At 50.6% G+C, this 9,941-nt stretch overlaps 1 protein-coding gene across 4 annotated transcripts in view; it reads right to left on the bottom strand.

Annotated features, from left to right (window-relative positions):
- Positions 1 to 3,395: 3,395 nt before the first annotated feature.
- The window catches only part of ITPA (inosine triphosphatase), a 14,964-nt gene continuing 8,418 nt past the window's right edge, over positions 3,396 to 9,941 (bottom strand). For 3 of the 4 annotated variants that reach the window (XM_017504792.2, XM_017504794.2, XM_017504793.2), the window contains 2 exons: positions 5,604 to 5,680; positions 3,396 to 3,852 (listed from right to left, as the gene is read on the bottom strand). In XM_017504792.2, coding sequence (XP_017360281.1) covers positions 3,717 to 3,852; positions 5,604 to 5,680 — 213 coding nt within the window. In that variant the 3' untranslated portion in view covers positions 3,396 to 3,716. Of the gene's footprint in view, positions 3,853 to 5,603; positions 5,681 to 9,600; positions 9,644 to 9,941 lie in introns of those variants that run through there. The other variant, XM_037730029.1, reaches the window with a different exon arrangement.

The raw sequence follows: 9,941 nt of genomic DNA, 5'->3' as shown, positions 1-9,941 counted from the left end.
GCCACCACACCCAGCTAATCTTTTTTGTATTTTTTTTTTAGATGGGGTTTCACCATGATGGCCAGGCTGGTCTTGAACTCCTGACCTCAGGTGATCCACCCACCTCGGCCTCCCAAAGTGCTAGGATTACAGGAGTGAGCCACAGTGCTCGGCCTCTGAGGATTCTAGAGTTGTATGCTAGGAAACGGGTTGAAGACCAAGTACATGTTTGTTTTTTGGGGTTTTTTTTTTTGAGACAGAGTCTCACTCTGTCGCCAGGTGCCAGGCTGGAGTGCAGTGGTGTGATCTCGGCTCACTGAAACCTCCGCCTCCCGGGTTCAAGCAATTTTCCTGCCTCAGCCTCCCGAGTAGCTGGGATTACTGGTGTGCGTCACCATGCCTGGGTAATTTTTTGTATTTTTAGTAGAGCTGGGTTTCACCATGTTGGTCAGGCTGGTCTTGAACTCCTGACCTCAAGTGATCTGCCTGCCTTGGCCTCCCAAAGTGCTAGGATTTCAGGTGTGAGCCACCATGCCCAGCCTAAATTTTTTTTTAAATTATTTTTTAAAGTTCCTAGTGATGAATAAGAGAGTTGAATGGGCCCAGGGCCTCGGCTCCACCCTACTCGCTTATTAAAAAGGCTATTACAGATAATTCAGATGAAGAGATGCTTAGGGCGAGGTGTGGGGAGAGGGGCATAGGGCTTGTGTGCCCTCCCTGGGGCGTTACCCTCCAGGATCCCCCATAAGTTCAGCTATCCAGAAGCTCCCCAAACCCTGGCCTTTTGGGTTTTTACAGAACCCTCATTACACAGCCATGATTGAATAAACCACTGGCCACCAGGGATCAATTGACCCTTCAGCCCCGCTCCTCCCTGGAGGTGTGGCAGGGGGTGGAGACTGAAAGTCCCAGGCTTCTAGTCCTGTTTTAGTCTTTCCCTAACCAAGCTACCTAGGCCCTGCCAGCCACCAGTCAACTCAGCACACAAAAAGACACCACTGTGGAGCTTCTGAGGATTTTTTTTTTTTTTTTTTTTTTAGATGGGGTTTCACCATGATGGCCAGGCTGGTCTTGAACTCCTGACCTCAGGTGATCCACCCACCTCGGCCTCCCCAAGTGCTAGGATTACAGGAGTGAGCCACAGTGCTCGGCCTCTGAGGATTCTAGAGTTGTATGCTAGGAAACGGGTTGAAGACCAAGTACATGTTTGTTTTTTGGGGTTTTTTTTTTTGAGACAGAGTCTCACTCTGTCGCCAGGTGCCAGGCTGGAGTGCAGTGGTGTGATCTCGGCTCACTGAAACCTCCGCCTCCCGGGTTCAAGCAATTTTCCTGCCTCAGCCTCCCGAGTAGCTGGGACTACAGGCACACGCCACCACGCCCAGCTCATTTTTGTATTTTTTAGTAGAGACAGAGTTTCACCATGTTGGCCAGAATGATCTCGATCTCTTGACCTCGTGATCCGCCCGCCTCGGCCTTTTGGGGTTTTTTTTTTTTTAGACGGAGTCTTGCTCTTGTTGCCCAGACTGAAGTGCGATGGCACTATCTCGGCTCACTGCATCTCCACCTCCTGGGTTCAAGCGATTCTTCTGCCTCAACCTCCTGAATAGCTGGAATTACAGGCATGCACCACCACACCCAGCTAACTTTTTTGTATTTTTAGGGGAGATGGGGTTTCACTATGTTGGCCAGGATGGTCTCAACCTCCTGATCTCAGGTGATCTGCCCGCCTGGGCCTCCCAAAATGTTGGGATTATAGGCGTGAGCCACTGCACTCAGCCACGTTTTTTTAAAATGAGACGGGGTCTCACTCTGTTGCCCAGGCTGGAGTGCAGTGGAGCTATCATGGCTCACTGTAGCCTGAATTTCCCTGGGCTCAGGGGATCCTCTCATCTCAGCCTCCTGAGTAGCTGGGGCCACAGGCACGTACCACCATACCCAGCAAATTTTTGTAGAGACGAGGTTTTGCCATATTGCCCAGGTTGGGCATGAAGTCCTGGGCTCAAAGCAATCCTCCCACCTTGGCCTCCCAAAGTGCTGGGATTATAGGCATGAGCCACCTCGCCTGGACCCAGATATATACTTCATAGTATCACAGGTAGCTAAAGTCAAAAAAGGGGCCAGGAGTGTCATGTGCACCCAGGACAGAATTCTGGAGGAGCTGAACAGGAAACAGTGCCCTGCCCCGGCCTATGTATCCACTCTGCTAGGCAGCCCGTGATTCTTCTTTGGGGTCCCCTGCACAGGGGGGCTGCATCTACGATCACCCAGCAGGGAGCAGGCAGGCTCCCAGCACCCCATGTTTGAGGCCCAGCCAGACTTCTCCCACCCACCAAGGAGACTCAGGAGGCTGGGCAGGGGCACAGTGCTTCCTGCGGCTTTAACCTAGCTGGGGCTTGCAGACAAGAGGGGAGCAAAGGAATGACACTCTGTCCTAACCCAGGTACACTGCTACCCTGCACCATCCTGCTGGATGGAGTCACAGGGACTGCAGAGGCCTCTCCAGAGCTGCCTGTGGGCACAGAAGCAAGCCTGGGGGTGCCCCACTAGCCTGAGCCCCCCATGCCCCCCTGGAATGTCCTTGGGGTTGGGCACAATGACAAGGGAGCCACCTGGGCAAGTTCCTTCCAGGGAATGGCTTCACCAGGGCACAGAGTAAGGGTGTGCAGCATGAGCGAGGCCTCCTGAGGGGCCTGCAGCCCACAGGCTGAACTGTGGCTACAAGCCAAGTGGGGTTGAGGACTCCAGCCCCTCCCCACCATAAAAATGAACTGGGTATTGTAATTGTAAACCAATATTTTTTTTTTTTGAGATGGAGTTTCACTCTGTCACCCAGGCTGGAGTGCACTGCCGCGATCTTGGCTCACCACAACCTCTGCCTCCCAGGTTCAAGCAATTCTCCTGCCTCAGCCTCCCAAGTAGCTGGGATAACAGGCACATGCCACCACACCCAGCTAATCTTTTTTGTATTTTTAGTAGAGATGGGGTTTCACCATCTTGGCCAGGCTGGTCTCAAACTCCTGACCGCAAGTGATTCATCCGCCTCGGCCTCCCAAAGTGCTAGGATTACAGGCATGACCCACCGTGCCCGGCCTAAACCAACATTTTAGCGGGTCTGATATGTAACAGCATAAGACAAAAGCATTGGGCGGGCCACACCACCCAGTCCCCAATCCAGCAAGGCTTCACAGAGTCCCTGTCCCCCTGGTGGGGGACAGCATAGATCCAGCACGGAGAAAGTCAGCCCACAATCTGTGCCATAGAATGAGGCAAGAACGCGAGTGGAGATGTAGCACTCCAGCTCACAGTGGCATCTGAATGCCTTCCAAACGGCACCGCCAGTGTCCCCATCCCCACCCCCAACCAAAAGGCTTCCCGCACTGCCAAAGCAGTGAGACAGACACCTGCCTGCGGCAGGGTTCAAAACAGATATAGCTGGTTTATTCTGGAAACAAGTCTCACCCAGAAATGTGATTTGCTACATTTAAAAAACAGCAGAGGTGATTTGCATGGTTCTTCTCCAAACCCTCACTCCACCAAGTCCAGCTTTACCACCCAAGGTCCTTTCAGGATCCCAGGCCTGGAGGCTGCAGGAGACAGCACCAATTCCCTAAGAGCAAGAGAATGGCGTCCAGTTGCCCAAAGTTTCTCAGAGCAGAGCCAGCTGCTCCTCCAGACAGGCTGGTGAGGCTACTCAACACTCCCAGGAAGTAGAAATCCTGAAGGACGTAGGTTTCAGGCTAGCCCTCCCCAGATCCCCAGCCGGAGGCACCTCCAGCCACAGAAGTCGAGCTGCCAAAGTACTCCTGCAGTTCCAGCAGGGCCCGGAAGCGATGTGAGATGGCGTTCTTCTCTGCCTTAGGCATCTCTGCATACCTGAGGGGTGACAGTAGCAGCTCAGAGGGAGCCCTGATCAGGGAGGAAGCACATCCCCTCCCTACCCTACTCTTATCCCTGGAGTCCAAAGCTCACAGACCCCCAGGAAAGGGGACTGAGGCCCAGCAGCTCCTGGCAGCCAGTGAATTTTTAAAAATTGGATGATGTTTTCAATTCCCCTGTAGGCAGACGCCCCCATGAATGAGCATGGAGGGACATTAAACTTGCTCTAGTGTGCCCAAAGTCATTAAGGGAAGCTGGGGACAGGGGAGATGAGCTGCATGTTTGATCAGCTTTGTCATCTGTTGACAGGAAGCAGTGGGGCCTGACAGAGCAAACACAACAGTCTCCTCTAATGTGCGGAGGGCGGGGGAGCACTTGAATAGCTGGCCATGGGCCTACCTCCCTGCCAGCATGGCAGAGAGGGGTGAATCCCACACCCTACCTGTGGCCTGCAGATTGCTCTGTGCCAGTAGCCACTAGCCAGGTATGGCTATTTAAGTGAATTAACGCTGAATAAAAATATTCAGTTCCTGGGTCTCACCACACTGCAAGTGCTCCATAGCCCCATGTGGCTAGTGGCTGGTTTCACAATGTCCTCACCCCTGCTGGGGCTATTGTGGGGCTTCAGACTGTACTCCCTAACAGCCCTTCCAGCTTGGAAAGCCTGATTCCAACAATGGCCCTTGTGTGAATAAGGGAGGATTCGTATGAACTACTGAGAACAACTGGTACCGTTAGGGCATAAAACAGTGCCCACCAGAGGCTGCAAAAGTCCAGACATTTTCCCAACCTAGATGAGGGTCAGAAAATGATGCCATAGGCCAGGGACGGTGGCTCATGCCTGTAATCCCAGCATTTTGAGAGGCCAAGGCGGGTGGATCATGAGGTCAGGCGTTCAAGACCAGCCTGGCCAAGATGGTGAAACCCTATCTCTACTAAAAATGCAAAAATTAGCCAGGCGAGGTGGCAGGCACCTGTAATCCCAAATACGCAGGAGGCTAAGGCAGGAAAATCGTTTGAACCTGTGGGACAGAGGTTGCAGTGAGCTGAGATCGTGCCCACTCCAGCCTGGGTGACAGAATGAGACTCTCGTCTCAAAAGGGAAAAAAAAATGATACCATAAAACTGTCAGATTTGGCTGGGCGTGGTGGCTCACGCCTGTAATCCCAGCACTTTGGGAGGCCAAGCTGGATCGCCTGAGGTCAGGAGATCGAGACCAGTCTGACCAACATGGTGAAACCCTGTCTGTACTAAAAATACAAAAAAAATTAGCCAGGCGTGGTTGCATGCTCCTGTAGTCCCAGCTACTCAGGAAGCTAAGGCAAAAGAATTGCTTGAACCGGGAGGTAGAGGTTTCAGTGAGCCAAAATTGCACCACTGCACTCCACCTTTGTGACAGAGCAAGACTCCATCTCAAAACAAAACAAAACAAAACAAAACAAAACTGTCAGATGTACAGCTTACAGGCCAAGGCCAGAGAGGTGGAACCACTGGCCACACAGCTGATGTGGGGTGAGCTGGAGCCTCAGAGCCCAGGACTCCTAGCACCATCTGGCTGCCTCCCCAACCATGGTCTGGGCCACCCAGATTCCTAGTGTCCACCCCAGCAGAGCTGCTTTTGGCTGGAACGGCACCCTCGGAGCCTCCCCCGCCCATATCCGCATGCCTGCACATGGGCGGGGCACTGGCCCAACCCAAACCATGGCTATGCCAACCCCACACCCCAGGGAAGAAACAGAGCTCCTTACGTCTGCTCATATCCATCAGGCTGAAAGCAGGGGTCCCAGCCAAAGTCCCGACAGCCTCTGGGTGCCACGATCTGGCCCTGTCACAGGAAAGGGGGGACACGTATGTAACTGGAACCAGAGGAGAAGCACGAGAAGGACAGCAGCCAGTATGAGTTTGGTGAGTGTAGGAATTTGATTTGACCCAACTTATGCAAAATGTAGTTACAAGGGCTCCACAGCATCTGCAAATGTTTGCTGAATACAATAAAAAGCAGAGCAGGGGCTGGGGCTCACGTCTATAATCCAGCACTTTGGGAGGCCAAGGCAGGCGGATCACGAGGTGAAGAGATCGAGACCATCTTGACCAACATGGTGAAACCCTGTCTCTACTAAAAATACAAAAATGAGCTGGGCATGGTGGCACGTGCCTGTAATCCCAGCTACTCAGGAGGCTAAGGCAGGAGAATCACTTGAACCCAGGAGTTAGAGGTTGCAGTGAGCTGGGATGCGCCATTGCATTCCAGCCTGGTAACAGAGCGAGACTCCATCTAAAAAACAAAAAAGTAGAGCAGGGCAGCTCTCCCACACACACACAGGGAGGAAGCACGTACCCGACGAGCCCACCAGCACCTCCAGGGCCACGCGCTCTCTCCACACCTGGGACAAACTGGGGCATCACTGAAGAACAATGAGGCTATTTTGAAAGATAGACAGAAAACATTTTCTCCTAATAAGAAGCTAAGTGGCCTGCACTTTGGATAAGTTAGATGTTTGCTACCATGACAGCGTTCCTGAAGATACAAGGGAGGCTTTAACACTAAGATGAAATACCGTAACAGGAAGTGGGCACCCAACTCTCCGCTTCATGAACACGTCAGTGAGTACAATAAATACTGGCTGCAGGAGGGAAATTCCACAGTGAAAATGTTAGAAAAAGAACAAATTGTAATCCAGTGACATGAAATGTCATGTTATCAAAATTAAAAAGAAAAAACAATCTGGCCAGGCGCAGTGGCTCATGCCTGTAATCCCAGCACTTTGGGAGGTTGAGGTGGGAAGATCACTTGAGCCCAGGAATTTGAGACCAGCCTGGGAAACATGGCAAAGGCAAAACCCCATCTCTACAAAAAATACAAAAATTAGCCTGGCCTGGTGGTGTGTGCCTGTAGTCCCAGCTACTTGGTGGGAAGATTGCTTGAGCCCAGGAGATCGGGGCTGCAGTGAGCTGTGATCATGCCACTGTATTCCAGCCCAGGTGACAGAATGAGACTCTGTCTCAAAACAAACATTCCAAAAAAACCCAAAAAATTCTAACTGAAAAAATACAAGCTGCCAGGTGTGGCAGCTCATGCCTGTAATCTCAGCACTTTGGGAGGCCGAGGCAAGAGGATCCGCTTAAACCCAGGAGTTTGAGACCAGCCTGGGCAACACAGTCAGACCCTATGGCTACCATTTTTTTTTTTAATTAGCCAGATGTGGTTGCTCACACCCGAGGTCCTAGCCACCCAGGAGGCTGAGTTGGGAGAATGACTTGAGCCCAGGAGATGAAGGCTGCAATGAGCCATAATCATGCCACTGCATTCCAGCCTGGGTGACAAAAAGACCATCTCAAAAAATTTTTATTTATTCTATCTTATTTTTGAGATGAAGTTTCACTCTTGTTGCCCAGGCTGGAGTGCAATGGTGCCATCTCGCCTCACCAAAACCTCCACCTCCACCTCCCAGGTTCAAGGGATTCTCCTGCCTCAGCCTCCCGAGTAACTGGGATTACAGGCATGCATCACCACACCCGGATAATTTTATATTTTTAGTAGAGATGGGGTTTTACCATGTTGGTCGGGCTGATCTTGAACTCCTGACCTCAGGTGATCTGCCTACCTCAGCCTCCCAAAGTACTAGGATTACAGGCATGAGCCACCATACCTAGCTGTTTAAAAAAATTTTTTTTTAAAAAACAATGGAGGTGGGGCTGGGCGCAGTGGCACATGCCTGTAATCCCAGCACTTTGGGAGGCCAAGGTGGGTGGATCACAAGGTCAGGAGTTCAAGACCAGCCTGGCCAACATGGTGAAACCCCATCTCTAAAAAGTTAAAAATAGGCAGGGCGCGGTGGCTCACGCCTGTAATCCTAGCACTTTGGGAGGCCGAGGTGGGTGGATCCCCCGAGGTGAGGAGTTCAAGACCAGCCTGGCCATCATGGTGAAACCCCATCTTAAAAAAAAAACAAACAAAAAAAACAGCAATGGAGGTGGTACATGACTGGTATGAGCCACATAAATGCCAAGTCATTTAGACCCAAGGGCAAATTCTACTTCTGCTGTGAGGAGCTATGGAACCAAGGCCAGTTACTCAATCACTCTGAACCTCACCCATGCAACAAATGTTTTCTGCGCACCCACGGGGGGCCAGGTAGTTCCCAGCACTGGGGTTATGGTAGGGCTAGTCTTGCCCTCATACAATAGTCCTTTTAAGCCAAAGAGGGCATTACACCAGTAAAAAATTAATAAAATTAATGACCAACATGGAGAAACCCCCCACTCTACTAAAAATACAAAATTAGCAGGGCGTGGTGGCAGACACCTGTAATCCCAGCTACTCAGGACGCTGAGGCAGGAGAATTGCTTGAACCTGGGAGGCGGAAGTTGCAGTGAGCTGAGATTGCGCCACTGCACTCCAGCCTCGGCAACAAGAGTGAAACTCTATCTCAAAAACAAACAAAAAACAAGGCACAATGGCTCATGCCTGTAATTCTAGCACTTTGGGAAAATGAGGCAGGCAGATCACTTGAGGTCAGGCGTTCAAGACCAACCTGGGCAACACTGTGAAACCCTATCTCTACCAAAAATACAAAAAGTAGCCAGGCGTAGTGGCTCACATGATCCCAGTTACTCCCTGAAGTAGGAGGATCACCTGAGCCTGGGAGGTGGAGGCTGTAGTGAGCAGTGACTGCACCACTGCACTCTAGCTTGGGTGACAGAGCAAGACTGTCTCACAAAACAAAACAAAACAAAAAAATTTACCAGGCAACATGATCCAGCAATTCCACTTCTGGGTATTTATCCAAAAGAACTGAAAACAGGATATCTGCACTCCTGTGTTCATTACATTATTCACAATAGCCAAGAGGTAGCTAAACGCCATCAACAGATAACTGGATACAAAAAGTAGTCTCTGCATGAAATGGAATATTATCCACCCTTAAGTCCTAGAAAATTCTGTCACATGCTATAACACAGATGAACCTTAAAACATTATGCTGGCCGGGCACAGTGGCTCATGCCTGTAATCCCAGCACTCTGGGAGGCCGAGGCAGGCAGATCATGAGGTCAGGAGTTCAAGACTAGCCTGGCCAATATGGTGAAACATCATCTCTACTAAAAATACAAAAATTAGCTGATGTGGTGCGCGCCTGTAATCCCAGCTACTCGGAAGGCTGAGGCAGAAGAATCACTTGAACCCGGGAGGCAGAGGTTGCAGTGAGCTGAGATTGCGCCACTGCACTTCAGCCTGGCCAACAGAGCAAGACTCCATCTCAAAAACAAACAAAAAGCATTAAGCTAAATGAAATGAACTAGTAACAAAAAGATTCACATCTTATGATTCCACTTACATGAGGTATCTGAAGTAGTCAGACTTTTAGTAAGTAGAACGGTGGTTGCTAAGGGCTTGGAGAAGGGGAAAGGGAGTTGTTCAATGGGTAGAGTTTCAGTTTTACAAAATAAAAAACTTCTAGAGATATGCTACGTAACAATGAGACTAACCTGTGCAATACAGCAAGACTCCACCTCAATTTAAAAAATAAAAATTGGGCAGGTGCGGTGGCTCACGCCTGTAATCCCAGCACTTTGGGAGGCCAAGGCGGGCGGATTACTCGAAGTCAGGAGTTCGAGAACAGACTGACCAACATGGTGAAACACTGTCTCTACTAAAATACAAAAATGAGCTGGCTGTGGTGGTACGCACCTGTAATCCCAGCTACTTCGGGAGGCTGACGCACAAGAATAGCTTGAATGTGGGAGGTCAAGATTGCAGAGAGCCGAGATCATGCCACTGCACTCAAGCCTGGGCAACAGAGAGACTCAGTCTCAATCAATCAATCAATCAATCAATATTATGGCTGGGTGTGGTGGCTCATGTCTTGTAATCCCAGCACTTTGGGAGTCCAAGGCGAGTGGATCACTTGAGCCCAGGAGTTCAAGACCAGCATGGGCAAGATGGCAAGACCGCATTTCTACAAAAAATAAAATTAATTAGCCAGGTGCAGTGGCATGTGCCTATAGTCCCAGCTACTCAGGTGGCTGAGGCAGAGGATCCCTTGAGCCCAGGAGTTCAAGGAGTCAGTGAGCTATGATTGTGCCAC

The sequence above is a fragment of the Cebus imitator genome, unplaced genomic scaffold (assembly GCF_001604975.1).
Source record: "Cebus imitator isolate Cc_AM_T3 unplaced genomic scaffold, Cebus_imitator-1.0 Scaffold328, whole genome shotgun sequence".
Lineage (NCBI taxonomy): Eukaryota > Metazoa > Chordata > Mammalia > Primates > Cebidae > Cebus > Cebus imitator.
Note: the sequence above shows the minus strand (reverse complement) of the source record. Positions and strands in the feature narration are given on the sequence as shown.